Source organism: Carcharhinus amblyrhynchos, chromosome 12 (assembly GCF_965287045.1).
Source record: "Carcharhinus amblyrhynchos chromosome 12, sCarAmb.v2.hapA, whole genome shotgun sequence".
Taxonomy (NCBI): domain Eukaryota; kingdom Metazoa; phylum Chordata; class Chondrichthyes; order Carcharhiniformes; family Carcharhinidae; genus Carcharhinus; species Carcharhinus amblyrhynchos.
In genome coordinates, this window is record NC_137335.1 from 41,292,672 (window position 1) to 41,309,082 (window position 16,411).

At 40.4% G+C, this 16,411-nt stretch overlaps 1 protein-coding gene across 17 annotated transcripts in view; it reads left to right on the forward strand.

The window, feature by feature from the left end:
- ccdc88ab (coiled-coil and HOOK domain protein 88ab) overlaps window positions 1-16,411 on the forward strand; it is a 244,703-nt gene that overhangs the window by 77,534 nt on the left and 150,758 nt on the right. For 16 of the 17 annotated variants that reach the window (XM_080200420.1, XM_080200417.1, XM_080200421.1 and 13 more), the window contains 4 exons: window positions 8,676-8,757; window positions 9,083-9,241; window positions 9,327-9,473; window positions 12,554-12,698. In XM_080200420.1, the coding sequence (XP_080056546.1) occupies window positions 8,676-8,757; window positions 9,083-9,241; window positions 9,327-9,473; window positions 12,554-12,698 (533 nt within the window). Of the gene's footprint in view, window positions 1-2,456; window positions 2,533-8,675; window positions 8,758-9,082; window positions 9,242-9,326; window positions 9,474-12,553; window positions 12,699-16,411 lie in introns of those variants that run through there. The other variant, XM_080200422.1, reaches the window with a different exon arrangement.

The following is a 16,411-nucleotide window of genomic DNA, read 5'->3' on the forward strand; positions in this document are numbered from 1 at the left end:
TTTCTTCCCCTTAAGTTTGGGGATCTTGGGAATTCTCTAGTCCAGTGTAGATGCTCAGACGTTCAAAACATTCAAGACAAAGATGAATTTAGATTTAAGAAATAGGATGGTGTGTGAAGGTACAAGATCTTGATCAAGATTTTAACAAACAGAACAGGCTCAGGAGGCTGAATGGCCTACTCCTATTTCTCGTGGGGCGACATGGTAGCAGAGTGGTTAGCACTGCTGGTTCACAGCTCCAGGGACCTGGGTTCGATTCCCAGGGATCACTGTCTGTGTAGAGTTTACACATTCTCCTCGTGTCTGCATGGGTTTCCTCTGGGTGCTCCGGTTTCCTCCCACAGTCCAAAGATGTGCGGGTTAGGTTGATTGGCCATGCTAAAATTGTCCCTTAGTGTTGTAAGATGCATAGGATTAGCAGATAAAATGTAGGGATATGGAAGTAGGGTCTGGGTGGGATTGTGGTCAGTGCATATTCAAGGGGCCAAATGGCCTCTTTGTGCACTGTAGGGTTTCTACGATTCTATGTTCTTATGTGGTTGATGTAGCTTCCAGGATAATAAAAACTGTTTGTTGAAACAGTACTTCGTGTGTTTGGGAAGATATCAGGATGTCTTGTACTACATGCTGTCAGAATCAGCTGGATAATAATTAGTTATTTGCTGCATTATGTAGACTTGCCCGTGGTGCTGGGCACTCTTCAAGCATAACATTTTCGAGGTAACAGAGCTGTGGGCAATCTTGAGGTTAGTTAAGGTTTACCTCATGGCATCATCTAGGCCTGAGTGTTACTGAAGCTGGTCAAGTAAGATGAACTTATCATGCATAGAATGTCTTACAAGGAGGACTCACTGTAGAATTTGCACAAGCTCCTCAAGTATGGCTGAAAAAAAATGCTGTTGAAGCTTTTTTTCTTGTACTCATCAGGACATTAGGAAAAATGCCAAGTATAAAATGAATAGCAGTCTTAGTACATGAGAAGACAGTATTAGTAATTGGCCACTGTTCATGTCGTCCAACAGTCAATGTCATAATTGTAGATGAGTGCCATAAACCTGGTGCAGTGCTCTTGGAGCCGCCCAACATTTACAGAGGGAGTGCGTGGTTTGTGCCCAGTCAACAATCACTTATAGGAGCCTTGCTAGTCTCAGTGCCTGTAGATTATGCTTGTCATACTTGCAGATGTCTGAGAACTAGTGTCACCAGAGACTGTGCATGTCCAGGGAACTGGTTGGTCTTATCTACCACATGCTGCTGTTGCTGGATTTGGCACCATGGGACTTGAAGAGCATCCACTGCCAATTTTGCTGAAAGTGACTGCAATGCCAGTAGCTCCTTCCAGGGCTCCACATGACCTCCATGGGATTTTGCAAGCCTCCACTTCTTGCTTCCAGGAGGTCATGGATGCACACACCTTTTGCATTTTGCCAGGAAGCAACAGCAATGGTATTTTTGCAAATTTCTCATTTATCACAGTTGCAGGTGCCATTGACTGCACTTGTGTGGCACTTGACATCAAGATAGTTGACTGAGCATGGCATTAAGGAGCTCAAGCAAAGCTGGAGACAGTGGATTTGGAGGGCAAACATTGCTAGTTGGTGTCATCCCTGGCACAAAGGAAGACAGGCATAGTAGTTGGTGGTCAATCATCTCTGCTCCAGATGTTCCTCAAGGTAGTGTCTGAGGCCCAACCATCTTCAGTTGCTTCAGCAATGACCTTCATAAGGTCAGAAGCAGTGATATGCAGTTGTCAGTGGACAACGTACAGCACCATTTACAATGTCTCAGATACTGAAGTAGTTGATGTCTTAAGTGCAGCAAGACAGTACCCAGGCTTGAGGTGACAAATAACATTCTTGCCACACAAGTACCAAGCTGTGACAATCTCCATGACATTCAATAGCACTAACATCACTGAATCCCCCCACCATCAACATCCTGGGGGGTTATCATTGACTAAGAACTGAACTGGATCGGCCACTTAAATATTGTAGTTACAAGAGCAAGTCAGAGGCTGAGACCCTTAGAGAGAATAACTTGCATTTTGTTTCTTCAGGCCTATTCAAAGCACATCAACAGTGTAATGGAATTACCTCCTAGATGAGTGCAGCTCCAACAACACAAGAAGCTTGACACCATCCAGCTCAAAGAGAAGCCCACTAGATTGCTACTCTTTCCACTAACATTCAATCCTTCCGCTACTGATAAACAGTGGCAGCTGTGAATACCATCTACAAGATGCACTGCAGAAACTCACCAATGTTCTTTGGACAAACACCCTCCAAACCCCTGACCACAACCATCGACTCAGGAACACCACTACCTAGAGGTTCATCATTCTGACTTGGAAATATGTTGCTGTTCCTCCATTGTTGCTGGGACAAAACCTGAAATTTCCTTCTGAACAGCATTGTGGGTGTATCTACACTTCAGAAGTCGACAACAGTTAAAGAAAGCAGCTCACCACCACCTTCTAGATGGCATCTAGGGATCGACAGTAAATGCTGCCCTAGCTACAGACATCCACATCTCGTAAATAAATTTAAGAAGTCTCACAACTATGTGGTATCAAGCTGTTAGCTATGAACTGCAAAGGTTTCCACTTGCTGAATGTTCAGCTGGTCTGCAACTGTACTAAACGCATCCTGAGGATGTGTGGATGATTCCCAAGGAGTGTGCACGACTCCTACATTTCCGATCCCTTATGTTTCCTGGAAATCCACTATTTCCAGGGCCACTCCCTTGAGCTATCTGGGATGCAAATGATCAGGCTCTGGACATTTATTGTCATTCAATCCCATCAAATTTCCCAAAACCATTTCCCTGGAAATAGTGGATGCGTTGATCATCTTCCAAGACTCGATTGACTCTGGAAAGTTCCTATGGACTGGAGGGTATCTAACATAACTCCACTACTTAAAAAGAGTAGAGAGAACACAGGAAATTATCGACCAATTAGTCTGATGTTAATAGTGCAACAAGTGGCAGGGTTGGACCGTGTCAGCATAGATATACGAAACCAAAGTCATACTTGACCAAACCACTGGAATTCTTCAAGGATGTGACTAGTAGAGCTGACGAGGGCGAGCCACTGGATGTGGCATATTTGGGCTTTCAGAAAGGCTTTTGACAAAGCCCCAGATGAGTTTCACGCATAAAATTAAAGTACATAAGATTGGAGGTGGTGTATCGAGATGGATACAGAATTGGTTGGCAGACAGCAAACAAAGTAGGAACAAATGGGTCTTTTTTCCAAATGACTTGTTCCCTTCAGTTCCTCCCCCTCATTAAAATGTTACTCAACATTTCTATGTTATTTATATTCTTTGAGAACAGAACCAAAGTATGTATTTAGTTGATCAGCCATTTCTTATTCTCATTTATAAATTCCCATGTTTCTGACTGTAAGGGACCTACATTTGTCTTAACCAATCTTTTTCTCTTCACATATACCTATGGAAGCTTTTACAGTCAGTTTTTATGTTCCCTGAGTGTTTACTCTCATACTTTATTTTCCTCTTCTTAATCCCTTTGTCCTCCTTTGCTGAATCCTACAAGTATTACTTGCATAAGGAAGGGGAAATAATTTGTAGCTTTCCAATAGTGGCAACAGAAATTTTGAATTTTAATTATTAAATGGAGAAGTAATGGCATGAATCTATTCCCTGGTATTTTAAAATTCAAATATGCATTTACTACATGCTGCCTGGTTTGGAGATAGGTCTTATGAGGAAAGGTTGAGGGAGCTGGAGCTTTTCTCTTTGGAGTGGAGGAGGATGAGAGGCGACTTGGAGGTTTATAAGATGATGTGGGGGATAGATAGAGTGGATGTGCAGTGACTATTTCCACGGGTGGATGTAGCTGTTACTGGGAGCACAACTTTAAGATTCATGGTGGGAGATATAGGAGGGATGTCTGAGGTAGATTCTTTACTCAGTGGTTGGGGTGTGGAATGCACTGCCTGCTGTGATAGTGGAGTTGGACACTTTAGGAACTTTCAAGCAACTATTGGATAAGCACATGGAGTACACTAGAATGATAAGCAGTAGGATAGCTTGATCTTGGGTTCGGTCATAGCTCGGCACAACATCGAGGGCCAAAAAATTGTACAGCACAACACAGGCCCTATGTTCTGTTCTATGTAATGAAGCCTAACTCTCACTTAAGGAAGTGTGAAGCCACCAAATTTTCATAAGCTCTGAGTAAACTTGAACATTGTTCAGAATGGAATTTTAACCAACCACAGTGGAGTTTCTGTAATATGAAAGACCAAGCGTAATGATGTTGATCCATTTCAGACTCTCATGCTTGTTGCTTAATACCACATCCTCAAACAAGCCTGTGGTTTTCTATTAAACAATATGTGATCTCATCTGCAGAGTAATGTGGAAAGCCACATGTTTTTATTTGAGTGTTAAAGCATTGTTACTGCTCATTGGTTTGTGGAAGAGAGTACAAAGCGCTTCAAGGTCTTTAGATGATATTGACAAAATAAGTGATGAGGAATCAGCATCTGTTAGGCTACAGATGTTCTCTTTTTTAAAAGTGAAATGCTGTATACAAAAGCAAATTTTCTTTACTGACACCCTGACAAGTGCATTGGAGTCCATTGACTGAAGAGAGAGAGAATTTTGCCCATGAACTTGGATAAGTTGCATGTAAAATCTAATTGCTTGAAGTAAGGAATGTGATTTTAAGCATATTTTCATTTAAAATTGTATTGTGATTTCTGTTGTAGATGTTATAGCACCCCCACACAATTTCCAAAATGACTTTGATAAGGTGTTACGTAATAAATCAGTGAAAAAAGTCAGAATATACAGATTGAGGAGGCAAGAGGCACAATGAACTTGTTGTAAGACAATTTAGAGTGAGAGTAAAGTGCAACTATTCAGAGGTGAAAATTTAGGTTCCTTGAGGTTCCATGCTCGGGTCTCTTTTGTGCACACGTTAACAATTTTATCTTTTGAATAAAAAGCACAATTTCTAAATTTGTGGCTGACACCAAATTGGGAGAAGGAGAGTCAATAGAATCATAGAAAATAGAATCAGGAGGAGCCCATTCCATCTTTTGAGCCTGTTCTGTCATTCATAACATTATAGTTGATGTGATTGTAGCCTTAACTCCATCTTTTGTGCCTGTCCTCCATAATCCTTTATTCCCAGTCAATCAAAAATCTGTTCAACTCTGTTTTGCGTATATTCAATGACCATGTCCACTGCTCTCTGGGGGAATAGAATTCCAAATACTATCAACCTTCTGAGAGGAAGTGGCCAAAACTGTTCAGTGCTCCAGATGCAGTCTCTCAAATGCCATACATAGTTATAAAAATCCCTGCCTTTATACTTAATCTTCTGCAACAGTCTATTTACCTTCCTAATTACTTGCTATACCTATATGATTTTTTAAGATTCGTGTATATGGGCACCCAAACCCTTCCATAGTGCAACATTTTGCCATCCTTCTGAATGGCAGCAGCCTGTCTTTACTTAAATAATATTATGTTTTTCTGCTTTTCCTCCTGGCGTGGGCAACCTCACGTTTTCCCACATTCTAAGTCATCAGCCCAATATTTGTCCACTCACTAACACATATATATCCGTTTCTAGTCTTTGAATTCTCCTCTGACCTCTCCTATCGATCTTCCTATCAGCAGCAAATTTGACTGCAGTACAGTTGATCTCCTCATCCAAGTCATTAAATAGATCATAAGTAGTTGAAGTCACAGCACTGATCTATAGTGCACTAATTGCAATTTGATAATCTGTAAATGACCAATTTATTCTGACTGTTTCTTATTGGCTAGCCAATCCACATCCATGCTAATATATCACCCTCAACACCACGAGTTCTTCTGAAATAACCTTTTATGTCACACTTTATTGAAACCCATTTAGCAATCCAAATACAATATCTCTTTGGTGCCCCTTTATAGAGGGGATGGCAATGTTACTGAACTAAAAATCTAGAGGCCCAGGCTAATCCTCTGAGTTCATGGGTTCAAGTCCCACCATATCCAAAGATGTGTAGGCTGGGTGGATTAGCCATGGTAAATGCGTGGGGTTATGGGGATAAGGTAAAGGGAAGGACCTGGGTTGGATCTGTCAGAGAGTTGGTGCAGACTTAATGAGCTGAATGGCCTCTTTCTGCCCTGTAGGGATTCTATAATACTATCAGCTACTGGAATTTAAATTCAGTTAATAAATCTGGAAGTGAAAGCTGGTCTCCATGATGGTGACCATGAAACTATCATTGATTGTCATAAAAACCCAGCTGGTTCATGTATGTCCTTCATGGAAAGAAATCTGCTGTCTTTACTTGGTCTGGTCTACATGCAACTCCAGACCCACAGCAATGTGGTTGATTCTTACTTTGCCCATGAACTGAACATTTCAGATTAATCGGGGATGGACAATAAATGCAGGTTTTGCCAGCAATGAAAAAATTGGGAAACAAATCCACCTAGCTTGTTAGATTCTCAAAGAACTCTAATCCATCAAACACAACTTCCCTTTTTCAAACCTATATTGACTCTGCCTAATTGTATAATGATTTTCTAAATGTCCTGCTGCTACCTTCTTAATAGATTCCAGCAATTTCCTATTTATTTCTATATGTTCCGTCAATTCACCATTTTCCCATCTTGTGTGCTGCGTGCATTCAGATAAGGAGACTTTAATTCTGTCTTTTTACCATACTTCTCTATTGACTTTATTCGCTAGCGCACTCTTGTGTTTGTATTCACGTTTACCCTTCGAAACATAGCCTCCTTCTGCACTGTAAGGATTCTATTTAGCCCATCGAGTCTGCATCAGTCCCCTGAAAGAGCATTCCAACAAGGTGCTCCCCTCTGCCCTATCCCTGTAACCCTGTGCATTTACCATGGCTACTCCACCCAATCAACACATCCCTGGACACCAAGGGACAATTTAGCATGGCCAATCCACCTAATGTGCACATCTTTGGACATGATGGGACTTGAACCGAGTCTGCGCCAATTCTCTGAAACGGTGTCTTACCCAGGTCCACCTGTAATCCTGCACATTTACCGTGGCCAATCCACCTAACTTGCACATTTTTGGACTGTGGGAACATCAGGAGAAAACCCACGCAGACACAGGGAGAATGTGTAAACTCTGCCCAGACAGTGGTCTAAGGCAGGAATCAAACCCCCACTGTACTGTCATGCTGCCTGATATCGCTTGATATATATCTCAAGTTATTGTTACCCTGCACTATTGGCTTGTCCATTCCTCTTAACTTTACAAATTTCCCTTAACCCAAACCTCTAAAGGTGGAGGTGCAAATTAATAAAGCAGACGTAAAAAAATTATAATCTAAATGCTAGGATTTATTTTCAGAGGGGATAAATTGAAAAATAAACTTTTAGACTACACTTGCAATGGTGTACAGTTCTGGCTGCCATATTTTAAAAAGAATTTAGAGACACTCAAAGGTCTAGAGAGATTTTCCAAGAATTATATTAGTAATTTGAAGGGTTATGCACACTGGGTAGGGATGAACAGTCGTGGATTTCTTTTCTCTTGCAAAGAGAAGGCCGAAAGATTATCATCTTAAGAGCTTCAAAATCATGCATGCTGGTGATAGGTAGCCAAGGAGAGCTTCTCTTCCTGTTCTTACACTGTCTCCTCTGATGTCCTCCAAGGACCTATCCTTGGCCACTCCTGTTTTTCATCTACTTGCTGCCCCTCCAATGGTGACATCAGAAGCAATTTCTACATTTACATTATCACAAACAGTTCTTCCTCGCCACCACCTTTCATGACCCTTCCATTTTAGCTTAACTGTCAAACTTCATGTCTGCCATTCAATACTTGGATGTCCTGCAATTTGATGACAAACATTCTGTCTTGAATGACCTGCCCACCAGTGCTCAATCCAAGTTTTGCTAGGACCACTCAGCTCCTTACAACCTTGGTCCAAACATGGGCAAAAGAGCTGCATTCCAGGGGTGAGGTGAGAATGACTGCCCTTATCAAGGCAGCATTTTACTTGAGCATGACATCAAGGAGCCCTCGTAAAATTGAAATCAACAGGAAAACGCTGTGTTGGCTAGAGCTATACCCAGCACAAAAAAGATTGTGGATGTTGGAGGACTTCACTGGAGATGTTTCCCCAAGGTCCAACCCCTTTAGCTACTCATGACTGCAAAATAATGGCTGAGTATTAGTATATATGTGAGCACAAAGACTAATTTACCTATTTGGGTAGATTTTTCTCAAGGTATGTCATGATAAGTTAGTTATATTTTTAGCCAAAGTTTGTTGTTCTTCATCTAGATCTTGATTTATTATAAGGATAGAATGAAACAATAAGTCTTCAGGTACTGCTGAACTTCGAACATGCATCATCAAAAAGAACTTGCTCAGAAAAATGTTTAAATGCACCTTGGAATAAGTAATAAGGAAAGAATAGAAAATATTAGAGAGCCCATAATACAGCTGCTTGTAGTACAAAGAAATTCTACACCACAATTCAGTTGTGAAAGTTTAAACATCGATTCTGCATATTCAGTGTTTTTATTTGAATATTATACATTTATTGAGTCTTATAGAATTGTTGGGTATCAGGACTGCATTTCTTTTGTTACCAGTTATAAATAATGAATCCCCCTACTTTCTTTTTGAAGTACGAGTGTTTCATTCATTTTAAGGGAAGAGAAAACTGAGCAATTATTGGACTCCAAGCAGGAGCTGGAACACATGGAAGTTGAACTAAAAAGACTACAACAAGAGGTGTGTATATAGCCTAGTTTATCTCCAGATTAACTGTTTTGCATATTAAATAATGCTTAGTTTAAGTATTGTACTCTGGGTGTAACTATTTCCAAATTGTATGTATTTTTGCTAATGTTCAACAACAACTAAAATTGGCCCTATTTTGTCATAGTATGCTAATAAATCCTAAGTAGTACCAAATTGAAACATTCTGCCTGCAACCATACTTGCAGCTTTAATTTTGGGCTTCTTAATTTTTATTTAACAAAAGCCTTATTAGAATAATACACAAACAATTGTTTTACTTCTGTGTTTTGAAAGTAATTGTGCCTTTATTTGCCAGAACCTGCAACTTTTGTCTGATGCCCGCTCTGCTAGGACGTATCGTGATGAGCTTGACTCACTGCGTGAAAAAGCAATTAAAGTTGACAAACTTGAAAGTGAAGTTATACGATATAAAGATCGACTTCATGACATAGAATTCTACAAAGCGAGAACTGAGGTATGTTGAGTTGTAGGATTAATAGTTAACAACATGCCCTTCAGAAATAGAACTTGTTAATATTTTGTGCAATTAAATATTTCAGGAGTTAAAAGAAGATAACAAAATTTTGTTAGAGACAAAAATTATGTTGGAAGACCAACTTGAAGGAGCCCGTGCACGTTGTGACAAATTGCATGAATTTGAAAAAGAGAATCTACAATTAATGGCTAAACTACATGATATGGAGATGGTAGGTGTTGATTTCCTTTTGCTATATTTATTTTCATTAAATATACAGTAATTATTAGTATGTATTACAAGGCATCTTGCATATAGCAAATCACCTGATTGAAAGGAACAATTCTGTTGTGTCAGATTATGATCTCGTGTGTGGATTAGAAATCTCTTTCAAAAATGATTAAGACATATCTTCAGTGGATAATCAAATATTGTACACCAGAATTCACAAATAAATGATTTGAACTCCAAAACTGAGATAATATTGTTAAAATTTGATATAAAATTTGGGGGGGTGTAACTCACAGTGAGGAAGATTGTACCAAATTGTGAAGTGGGCAGCAGATAAAGGACAAATAAATTTCACTATTGTGAAGTGAGTTGATGGTTGGAAATAAAGAGGTGATCAGTTGCCATGTGCTTGCTTTGTTGTTGTGGCATACAGGGCACCTGATAGGCAGCAGGTAGCATATGTGAGAAGGAATCCAGACCGTACCATGAGTGGCTTTCAGATTTGGAGGGGTGTACATGTAGAAAGAATGTAAGCAGCATGTCCCAAAGCCATAAGGCAGGCAAATAAAAGTGAAGTATATTTAAGATTAAATTTCTAAAACTGACGAAAATTCAATCATTTTTGATACATGTTAAATAACACTTGCCCCTAAAGGAACGTGTGGCTCAAGTCATTAAATAATGAATATAAAATTAATAGAACATGCTTGCATTGCCACCTAGGGAAAGACCTGTGAAAGTGAGGTATGTGGAGCAGCAGTGGTACTGTAAATTGGGTGGACTGAAAGGTAAGTCCCTACCAGAAAACCTTGCCACCGTTTTTGTGTTCAAATACACTCAAAAACAATCAGTGATCATTTGACATCAAATGTTCTAATCAGGAATGGGTTTTTCACACAGTTAGCAGTGTTTTGCTATCTTTGAAATTGAATGCAATCAAAGGTGCTTGAAGGGATCAAAATTTAAGTGTGCAAAGGCACCAAATGTGATCAACCTGCATTGAAAAACACAAGCAAGTTATTTACTTAAACTAATTTAGAGTTATTGAGTTCTACACAAAAAAATGGCATTTCAGCCTATGGAGCCTGCACTGGCCATCAAGTATTTATCTATTCTAATTCCATTTTGAAGTACTCAGCCTATAGCCTTTGTGCCATGGTTTTTCAAGCACTCATCTAATTGATTCCTGCTCTACCATCTTTTCAGATAATGAGTTCCAGATTCCCATCACCCTCGGGATGAAAATATTTTTCCTCGTATCCACTCTAAATCTCCTGCTCCTTACTTAAAATCTATGCCCCAGGTTATTGACCCCTCCTACCAAGGGAAAATAACAATATGGACTACATCAACTTCACTGCCCTCATCTACCCACCTAGTCATCTCCTCAAAAAACTTTACTCAAATTTATTAGACATGATTTCCCCCTGACAAAGCCATGCTGATTTATCCTTGATTAATTCTTGCCTCTCCAAATGGATATTAATTCTGTCCCTCTATTTTTACCAATAATTTCTCTACCACTGATGTTAGATTCACTGGCTTGTAATTACCTGGTTTATTCCTACTTCCCTTCTTGAATAATGGTACTACATTAGCTATCCTCTAGTCCTCTGGCATCGCTTTTGTGCAGTAAGAAGTCTCACAACATCAGGTTAAAGTCCAACAGGTTTATTTGGTAGCAAAAGCCACCTGTTGGACTTTAACCTGCTGTTGTGAGACTTCTTACTGTGTTTACCCCAGTCCAACGCTGGCATCTCCACATCATCTCTTGTGGCCAGAGAGGATTTGAAAATTAGCGTCAAAGCTCCTGCAGTCTCCTCCCATGTCTTCCACATCAGCCTGGGATACATTTCATCTGAACCTGGGTATTTATCAGCTTTAAGCCCACTAAAACCCCCTCCTTCCCAATGCTAATTTGTTCAGTTATATCACAATCCCCCTCCTTGATTTGTATACCTACATCGTCCTTCTCCATCATGAATGCGGATGTAAAAAAAAGTATCTGAAACTTCACCCAATTATTCCAGTCCCACACGTACATTGTCACTTTGGTCCCTAATGGATTCTACTCTTTTCCTGATTATCCTCTTGTTCTTTCACCCTGGAATTTTCCTTTATTTTGCTCGACAGTGTTTTTTTACGCCCTATCTTTGCTCTCCTAATTTTGTTTTAAGTATCTATCTGCACTTTCTATACCCCGCGGTGGCTTCCACTGTTGTGGGCCCACTGTATCTGCCACTATATCTGAACGTATTAACTTTTTCATTTAGTCCAAAGAAAACCTTTCCACAATACATGCTTGAGAGCGCCATTAGATACCCATTAGATCTTAACTGATTTTATTAATTCCTCAATTGATGCCTTGGGAAGAAAGAGTCTGATCCTCCTATGTGATTCCTCATTACACTCCTCCTCTCTCTCTCTTCTTCTCCTCTCTCCCCGCAACCCCCCCCCCCCCTCCCATTAGTCTCAGTCCTTTGTTTACTACCCCTCTTCTGGTTTTGGGCTCTCCACTGGCTGGGTTTTGCTGCCATTGTAGCTGGAAAACTGCAAAGAGCGGGTCTTTATGGTCATTTTGTTTTGGGCTGACACCATGACCTGAGCATCCTGTTATGGTAGGAACTAAAGAGATGAGGTGGTAGATGTGGGAAGGAAATGCTGCAATCCGGAAGGGGGTGGGGTAGGAGAAAATTGCTCTGAAGTCTTAATTGTAGGCAGTAGCTGCAGGGTGCAATTGATGTCAAATGAGCGCAAATGAATGCTGTTGAAAGCAAATGATGTCAACATTTTCTGGTAGGGGTATAAAGCAAGCATTCCAAGTAATGGCAAAAATTTCCCTTATGGTCAGTATAGGTTAAAAGTAACACTCAAGCATGGTGAATGTGACAGAAGTACCATTAGCTCAAATGTTCATGAAGTTGAATATAAACTGGATAGTTTATTGCATCATATTTTAGATTTTTCATAAATTATAAATATGATTTGGCTTTGTTATTTTTATTCTAATTCAGTACATAATTTGTGTCTTCTTTACAAAGTGCTATTAGGATTCCTTTGAGCTGTGTTTTCTTATTGAAGGTACGTGACACAGAGAGAAAGCGTATTGAGGAGTTGATGGAAGAAAACTTGAACCTTGAAATGGCTCAGAAACAAAGTATGGATGAATCGTTGCACTTGGGCTGGGAACTAGAACAGCTATCCAAGACTAATGAATTATCTGAAGGTAAGTAAAGTCATGTTAAACCTGTTACGTTTATCCGTGTCTCAAGATAATTTTTGTCAATCCACTTAATTGCAGCAGTTTCAAACATGTATTATTTTATATTTCATGTTGGATATTTTGAAGTTGTATTCTTCCATTTACGTTAGTTTTTTGAAAACTAGTTAATATAAAATTCAGTTACTGGTATAAGCACGCATTTTAATAAAATTGGAAAACATTCAGCTGATCTGGCAGAATCTGTGGAGAGTAAAACAGTTAATGTTTCAGATTGATGACCCTTTGTTAGAACTCATGCTGCCTGACTTGTTAAATATTTCCACATTTTTAAAAATTTGACTTATTATTGTCACGTTAGTATACAGTGAAAATATTATTTCTTGCGCACTATACTGATAAAGCATGCTATTCATAGAAAAGGAAAGGAACGATGCAGAATGAAGTGTTCCTGTCATAGTTAGGTTGTAGAGAAAGATCACCTTAATATAAGGTAGGTCCATTCAAAAGTCTGGCAGCAGGGAAGAAGCTGTTTTTGAATTGGTTGATCCTCAGACTTTTGCATCTTTTCCCTGATGGAAGAAGGTGGAAGAGAGTGTGTCCAGAGCGCATGGGTTCCTTGATTTTGCTGGCTGCTTTTCTGAGGCAGCAGGAAGTGTAGACAGTGTCAAAGATGCAAGGCTGATTTGCATGACAGATTGGGCTTCGTTCGTAACCTTTGTAGTTTCTTGCGGTCTTGGGCAGAGCAGGAACCATACCAAGCTATGATACAACCAGAAAGGATGCTTTCTATAGTGCATCTGTAAAAGTTGGTGAGAGTCGTGGCGGACATGATAAATTTCCTTCGTCTTCTGAGAAAATAGCGGCATTGGTAGGCTTTAACTATCGTGTAGCATGGCAGAACCAGGACTGAAATGGCAGGAACTTGAGAAATTTGGGCGCAGAGCCAGGTCTTCCACTGTGGAATGGCTCTGAGAAGCACCCAAATGTCAACTCCACAGACTGGGAGGCTGTTACTCAGGAGGTTAGCACAGCTGGCTACTGTGTCCAAAGTGCAGGAATGATCTCATCTTGATAAGTCATCACTTCACATTCCTCCAAATATCAAACCCTCGTCATGGCATCACGTACTGAAACAGCTACCCTCTTCATTGATCTTGCAGGAGATACACATCTCAACATTATTTCTCATCATCAACATCATGAATCACTCAGCAGACTAGGGTGAAAGATGGAGGAGTCTGTCTACGTTTTGTCTGATGTCATGGCTTCGATATGCGAGCATCTCAAGGTTACCATAGAAAGGTTGACATCCATCTTGGTCCAGCAGACCTTGCCAGATTTGTACACAACCCTGCATTCTATGGTCACATACCTTGTTGGGCACATCAAGATGTGGACGAAGTAGGGATGAGGGACATTGACCTCCCTCCAGGTGTCCCATCTCCTGCTGAGTCAGACCAGGGCCACCTGGCACCCACAGGAAAAGTGTGTCAGCCAGACCAATCAGGGGTCTCCCCTCACAGCACTCCAAGGTTGTGTAGATGCTCACTTCTGCCCCTAGGCAGGAGAACCTTATGACCCTGGGGCCCTCCAGGCCTTGGGCCACCAGAGGACTTCTGCCAAAATGTTATGGTTTCATGCCAGAAACTCCAAAGTGTTCTATGGAGCTTGCCTGGATCATAAGTTTTGCATCTTGAATTTGGCTAGGATAAGCATGATATGTTCCACTTCAGTATAATTCAAATGACCCACCAGGGAGCTTTTATCAAACAAAGTTTATTTAGTATATAGTTAACATGTATAGTAAGAAAATTAGCAAAAACTTTTATCAATTACAATCAAGAAACAGAACGACCACCATAATGTATAACCCTTAACAAATATATCTAATGTGTTCCAACCAAACCAGTCCCATAAACAAAAGATCCTTTTCACAGGTTTAACACACAAAAAACTAATGCTCACGTAATAATGAACTTGGGTCCTTTAGATGAAGTCTGCAGTTCTCTGGATTGACTCAGAACACCATGGACTCTAGGCAATGCACCAACAGCAAATTCCCATTCTGGAAAGGCAAGATCTTGCTTTCAGATGACCAGCAGAATTTCCAAAACCAGGGCAGGAGAGAGACGACTTTTCAGCTTAATACCCCTTCAAAACTCAAAGTAAACAGCAGCTCAAACTGAAAATGAAAGAAGTCCTGTCACCTGATCTGCTAACCAGGTTGTCTCCTAAAAATGCAGAGTCAGAAACACCCCAGTAAAAATTTTAAAAAACCATTTAAGCAGCAATAAAAAGACTCCTGCAAACAAACCAGTGCCAAAATGACATCAGCCATAGCTGTCAGCTGAGAAACGCAGAGTTGCGGGATTGTGATTTTAAAAAAAAGTTGAAGGTACAGTAGTGCCATATGAGGTGATCCACAAATATTAGGACATAACAATCAGCAGGCTGCCTCCATCTTTGCTGTGGATGTCAGGTTAGCACCAAAGCACAGCAGAAGGGTTGGGAAAATTTTTTTTAAAAATTGATGCCACTTCTAGTTTATGGGTGTGCCATCACTGTGAAAGAAGTTGCTCTTTTTCTGTAATCATTTGATGAGTATGTGAATGTTCTGGCCAACTGAAAGCATTGTGAATTTGTATTTTGAAATGCCCTTCTATAAAGGTTTAACCGTCCTCCCTCATGATATTCCCTCACTGAGGTGAACATTCATGTGATGTCAACCTCAGTGCAACTAGTCTCTGGTGCCTTGTGTTGTCAGGGTGATGCGTTTAAATCTTTATTAGAAGTGTATGATGGAAACATTTATAACCTTTATTCCTCAAGGAACAGCAGTGAATGAGGACAACTTGTCAACAGTGATATTCTAGTAGCATCGGGGTCATCTCCATATTAGTACCTGTACCGAAGACATGCACTTTTCTATGAGATCCTTAAGCTGATCCTCGTTTCAGTTCCGGAAATGTTCGCATCATTTGATGTTATTCCTCAGTAGACTTTAAGCTCACGAAGTGAGTGCAATAGCAGGGCATTGTTGATCAAGGTTAAAATCACGTCATGAGGCCAGAACACAAGTGTGTATGCAAGACTTGTTTTTTCTTGTTTGCCCATCTACCACAGGCATGTTATCTGCATCTTCTTTGTTCTATGGAATCCGAATGCTCGTGGAATACTGCAGGAGTTCCCTAGGCTTCCTGGACTTTTGCATCTTCATCTTCCCATGAGTTCTCATCCTCCTCTAGTCTGGCAAAGGTTCTTTGCATAACCAGATTGTGAAGGACACAGCACACTGATCATGTGGAGAACTTTTTCTGGTTCATATTGCACAGAAGCACCTGAGCAATCTAAGCATCTGAAACGTACCTTCACAAGTTTAATGGTTTCCTGTATAATGGAGCAAGTGAAACTGTGAACAACATTGTACCTCCTTGGCATGAATTTGAGGGTGATGCACCAGAGTCATCAATGAGTATTTAAGTGGTTACCCTTCATCCCCAAGCAAACAACTCTGCAGACATTCTGGCCCTGCGAAAATCCCAGGCATCTGAGAGTGACTGAGGATGTAAGAGTCATGACAACTCCCAGGGTACTAGGGATGTGCTTGTAATGGTCACACACCAGTTAAGGTTCAAAAACATAGCGCAGTCATGGATCCTGTATAACCCTATGGATGCAATCTGTTGTACCGTGCATTCTTGGGAAGCCTGAGATGG